A 6,068-nucleotide genomic window follows, 5' to 3' on the forward strand; every position below is an offset into this window, starting at 1 on the left:
GGTAACTAAATTCCGTACAGCTATTCGAATTTTCTTTAAATTTGGATCGAAGGTAACTTACCTTATCCAAAAAATATTTCAGCAGTCGATTACCACCGGGCCCCGAATGTTTTTGTTTCATCCAAACAAGCTATACCTTCCCAAAACAACTGCAACATCAAAAATTCATATCCACCACTGCAATACCCCATAGTTCTTCACATACTTGTATGCCTTTGTTAGAGATTACATTGATTTGGATGTTACATGCTGACATCATTTTTTGTCAAAATCAACGTTTCCTCTCTTCCATCCTTCCTCTTCTGTCTTTCTTTCCTTCATTCTTTCCTTTTCCTTCGGCCTATGGGTAACTCTACACTGTGTAACAAGCCAAATGGTTTCCTGTACACCTGGAAACCATTTATTACACTGGGTGGTAACCATATAACCAAATTATTGCGCCTGGTGGTTAAGTGGGTAATTAAGGTGCTCCAATCGGATTGAGCCTGTGTAGGAGTATATCCAAGGGAAGGTTGGGGTTTATTGCTCACGTAATGCCACTCAGGGATGAGTGAGGCTGGTCACTCTTCTTAAATGTCAGGATCAACTTGCCTAGCCTCGTATTCCTACGCTCCTCATGGGGCGACATAGGATTGGATGATGGATGGATGGATGGATGGACAAAAATGGATTTGATACTCATTACTGCCATCATTTTCTGTAGAAATTTTTAAAAATGGTTTGAATATTCGATATATATTTCATCAAGTGAGGGCGTCCACGGGGTGGAATGATGGATCGCGCCTGAGGGCCAAAGGGTAAGCACTATAATATAATTAAAAATTTTAAGTTCTCCCTTTAGCCTTCGGGCACGGTTCAGCATTCCACCCCGTGGATGCCTTCCTCTGATCCACAAAAAAAAATATGGTAGATTGTAACGAAGTGGTCAGATCATTTAATGAAATTACACCCCCCCACTGAAAAAAATATATATATAGTATTTATGTTCAAGATACTTCTCGTGATTCTTGTTTTTGCAGTAAGCGAATCGCGGTCAAAAGGAGCGATTCAATAACTGCTTCTCAGTGTCAATGACTTTATGTATGACTTTGGCTACATAATCATTTTTTATTACAATTCCAGATTCCGTTATGGCCTCATCAGCGAAGGAACGTCAGTATGATGAAGGGTACATTCATTATCACTACTATCGTCAAAAGTGGGTGTGAATTTCTGTACCAATAGCGATGTTATATGCCATAAAAAGTTGATCACTGGAGTGCATAAAACCAAGTTTTCTCAAGCCACATTTAAATATTTGTCATTCAAATCAGAGATGTAAGAATGCTGCCTTCTCGAAGCATAAGGAAGATGGACTGAAGCGAGCATGTTTTGACCATTTAGGACAGTTCAGTCAATAAAATGAATCTGGGTTATGTTCATCGTATATAATGTATCAGTGAGATCTGCACAAGTAATAATATCCTCTCAACATTGCAGAGAAGCTTATTGTCCTTTGCTGTAAAGATACAGGTCACTGTGTTATTGGAAGTGATGATAGCAAAAGGTAATATCAGATCTTATCAAACGGTACTGTTCAACGACGAATATTAGATATGTCTGAAGATATAAAACAAGAAGTGACTGCTGAAATAAAAGGAACATCTTTAGGCAAAGTTGCAGTCCAACTCAGTGAGTCGACTGACGTCGATGCTTTTGCCCAGCTCTTGGTATTTATATGATACATTAGTAATGATGATTTCAAGGAGGATCTCTTGGTATGTCATGCGTTGGAGTCGACTACATGAAATAAAGACATTTTCCATGAAGTCTCATTCTTTTTAGAGGGGTGGAGGGGGACTTTCTCGGAATAATGTATATGCACAACTGATGGAGTACGCAGCAATGCTTGGCAGTTGATCAGGATTTTGACGAAGAGTGAATGAGGCTAATCCTGAAACAAAGCATCTTCATAACATGCTTCAGAGACATGCTCTGGCATCTAAAACTCCCTCCCACCTCAGTTAAAATTAGTACACTGATGTTGTGCACATGGTACATATCATAAAATGTCAAGTGCCTTAAATGCACGGCTCTTCTACCTACTGTTGCCAAGAGTTTGTAGAAGATAAAAGAATATTGTTATTCTTTCACACCGAGGCTCGATCTGGTATCAAGAGTAGAGTCGCACTGAAGGAGGAGACATTTCAATTTCTCCAAGACACCATAACAACAGGGACAGTTGTCTGAGTTTCACCAAGAATTTGTCAGAGAGCCAGTGATTCCAGAAGCTGACCTACTTGATGGACCTACTCTTAGCTGTCTAAATTCGTCAGACTTATCCTTCCAAGGACGACTGATCACACTGAATGATTTTCGGGGACAAGACTAGATCATTCAACATGAACCTGGAGCTGTGCTAGAAAGAAAAGATCAAAAAGATGAAGAAAATTTTACCATATTTGAACACCTTAGTGAGGCACTTGATAAATGCAGTGGCACTAGAAAACTAGAAATAGTGCACCTTGTGCAAACACATCTTTCTTCCTCCCAGCTGATGGAGTTGCAGTCTCGAAATGAGCGAGCTGGAATCAAAACTGAATAGAAGCCCATTCATTGTTAATGTGTGCCTTGTCCCAGATAACATGCAAGAAGAATTCTTAGCGTTGATGAACGACTCTGTTGTAAAAGATGCATTTGAAACACTTCTCCTAACCAAATTCTGCTCCGAGTAAGTTTTACCCTGCTATAGCTGATGTTGTTGTGAGGTCTTTTATGTTCATTAATATTTACCTACATGAGCAAAGATTTTCATCGCAGTTCAACATTAGATCTAAACACTGAGCACGGCATAATATGGAGCATGACCTTCAGGTATGCCTGTCTAATACTGAATCTCGCACTGATAAACTCGTTTTCAATAAACAGGCACAACCTTCATACTGAAGTTTAATACTGGTCGCCATATTTAAAACTTGGTGTTAATGCTTACATGCCAAATGAAGTAATTATAATTTTTCGTCTTACAATAGCTGGTACAGTGCCATTCTGCACTGAATTAGTGCTTATGTTTATTTTCTTAATAAAGTTAGCATAGTGTCTCTCCTGTGTGTAGCATCATTTTACACAGACGATGTTAATGCTTAACTGCTTTTAACCCCTTAACCACGGGGCGTCACTTTCGTGACGCTTGGGAGCAAGGGATCATACCGTGGGGGGTTGTCGCTTTTGTGATTCTGTGTTATTTTGAATTCATCCGGGCTTCCAAGTGGGGGCTTGTATCATCTATCAGTACTGCCAATGTCCAACACTAGTCAGCACTCCTAGTCTCATCTGTACTCCCATCCATTGTTGACAATTTAGCCATTTCTCCCCGTTCTTGACTCCCCTCCCTACCCCCCCTCCATTACCCTATCCTCTCGCCTGCCCGACCGTGCTACGCTAAGTAAATCTTCCCTGGAATTTTTCACTGATTTCATCCATTGAAATAAGCCCTATGTCCTATTCTTATACCAAATAATATATACAAGAGAGAAATAAGGTAAGTGAGAGTGCCATACACCTGGAATTGGCTAATTATCACTGACAACACCTCACGTGCACTCGTTCGCTAATTTTCGCTAATTTTCGCTGTTTTGCTCCATTGCAAAATATGCCGTATAATCTATTTTCGTAATAAATATACATGTAAGGAGGGAAGGGAGAAGCCTAAGTGATATTTACATTTCACCTGGAACTACCTAATTTATAATGTATTGTCTAGATTTCCTGCCAATCATTTCAGTGCTAGACATAGCTGTTTCAAGAGCTAACATTGGTAGCTCTGAATATCCCCTAAGTAGGCCTCCACCCCGGCCCTCCGTTATCAGTTTCCTCTCATCTTCCGAAGTGAGGGTACGTATGTTTCTTCTTGCTGACTTCAAGGACTTTTTCACCCCCATGCAAAGGGCCCTGTGACCTTTACCCCCTACTAAACCTCATGTGGAAAGAGGTAAAGGGCTGACAATTGATAAAAGAGTGACTACGATCTTTCTATTGAGTAAAACACTGCAAGTGGAATTGTAAATAATGTGTAAACAGCAAGTGAAAGTAATGAATGTAAATATACGTGAACAATTGAAATTAGTTTTATAAGTTACTTCAAGTGACAGTGCACATAACTTACAGTGTAAATAAAATAGAAATGTAAATAACGTAAATAAAATAGAGAACGTAAATAGAAATGTAAATGAGTAGTATTATAAGAATACGAGTATATACCCTAGGAGTAATGAAAGTGAAAGTTTCACTCTTGCATGTCTGAATGCTATGAGTTATGAGAGTGAAGATGAAAGTGACATTCACTCTCAATGCTAGTATACAGGACGAAAAAGTGAATGCTACGTATTTTACACAGAAAGAAATTGAATCCCTACAGTGACAATGAAAACTAATACTACTGAAGGAAACTTATGGATAAAGACTGTAGATATATATAAGTGTTATATAGTAATAGAAATATAAAGTGTGAGGGGTTTTATGAATAATAAATGACAGAGTACCAAGAGCGAACTAGTGCCAGTGCGACGATCAGACGCGCTCGTAATTTCCATTGCTTTCACAGTGTTTTTTTTTTTTTGTATGGATCCCAAACTACTTTGAAAATTGTAGAATAGTCGTTTATAGTGCTTGTATCTGGCTGTGGTAATCATATTACGGGTTGTCGGGAAGTGTAAAGTGGAGACTTCGTTACCCTACTTCAGAGGTCTCCACAAGTCCTACGGTAACCGACGAAGGCTCAACAATCATTCCAGGAGGAAGCTGAAGGTATGTGCCATAAGCATATGTAATTTTATTATTCTAGGACTAATAACTGATTTTTGGCAAATATTTTTTGAGAGTCTGTCGGAGCCCAAATAACCCCGCAAGACATGCAAGTCATTGGTAAACAAGCCCGCGGTGTAGGGGTTAAAAAGTCATTACAGTTTCAACCACTGACAATATCCATTGTAGTACCATTATCTACTGAATTAGCCTTTATATATTACCATTCTGTTTGGAATGACAGATTAATGGGAGTACAGGTTGATGGTCTGATAACTCAGGAAGTACTAGGTGGGATAAAGGTCGAGAACCCCTGGTTTAAGGAGTACAGAAATGCAAGGTTATAAAGATTTTATACATCCCTAACAATCATACAGCAAATACTAATAGGAACTAGGTGAATAACAGGAGCAGTTTTGCAGCAAATCAGCAAATCCGATGAGCAACTGCCTTGAAAGGTCTTTACATGATTACCATGTATCAGTTGTAATCAGCTTTCCGAAGAAAGAAGCTGAAAGTCATAGAACCTTCCTCCTCAAATATTAAGCTCAGAGCCATCGTCTGTGTTAATGACCCATGTACGGTGGATGGACAAAAATATGTTTTAACTGTAGCCTCTGTAACAAGTTTCTTATATACTTACGAAAAAGCAGGTGTCTTTGATGATAATAAGGGAATCCTTTTCCAGTGGTGCCACTTCAAGTAAAGTATTTAGTGCTTCCATGGTTGCTGTTATCATTTTAACTTCACCTGTAATAAGAACAAACATGTTAACAATTTAAGTGACAAATTCAATGAAAAAGAAAACAGTGCGGGACAAAATCTGTGGAAAAGAAAAGTCCTATGTTGTTAATTACCAATGCATTCACGATTTCTCAGAAAAAATAAAATAAATAAATAAAAGCACAGAACACAAATTCTCTTTTCACTTGCCATTTTTAGATGGTCCAATTTTTGTAGCATCAGCAGAGATGAGAATATCATTAAATACTAGCAGAAGTAAGATGCCTGCGGTCATTGTTTATCTTCGACAGGAGCTGCAGGGAGAAGACGGTCTGTGGTGAGTGTTTGTATAAATTAAAATACTCGGAAATATACAAGGTGCCCACAAAACCTTACTGGATTAACAAGACTGTCTGGGGAAGGGGGGAGCAAACCACTCCAACTCGGTGCCAGTTCCAAGCTCAGAAAAATGGGGAGGGTTGAAAGTCTGTGTCAGGATGGGCATCCGGCCTTTCAACCATCACCCACAACCATGGCATGAATTCCATTGCTCCCACCCATCA

The 6,068-nt window shown here is 39.1% G+C and overlaps 1 protein-coding gene across 1 annotated transcript in view; it reads right to left on the reverse strand.

The window, feature by feature from the left end:
* Positions 1–6,068, reverse strand: part of LOC145402642 (uncharacterized) — a 168,510-nt gene that overhangs the window by 78,979 nt on the left and 83,463 nt on the right. The window contains exons 2-3 of the mRNA XM_080274633.1: positions 5,716–5,819; positions 5,426–5,532 (exon numbers count right to left, since the gene is read on the reverse strand). Coding sequence (XP_080130759.1) covers positions 5,426–5,532; positions 5,716–5,800 — 192 coding nt within the window. The 5' untranslated portion in view covers positions 5,801–5,819. The remainder of the gene's footprint in view (positions 1–5,425; positions 5,533–5,715; positions 5,820–6,068) is intronic.

This window comes from Coenobita brevimanus, chromosome 58, assembly GCF_032717465.1.
Source record: "Coenobita brevimanus isolate Jiangsu-jjx chromosome 58, ASM3271746v2, whole genome shotgun sequence".
In the NCBI taxonomy this organism is placed as follows: Eukaryota; Metazoa; Arthropoda; class Malacostraca; order Decapoda; family Coenobitidae; genus Coenobita; species Coenobita brevimanus.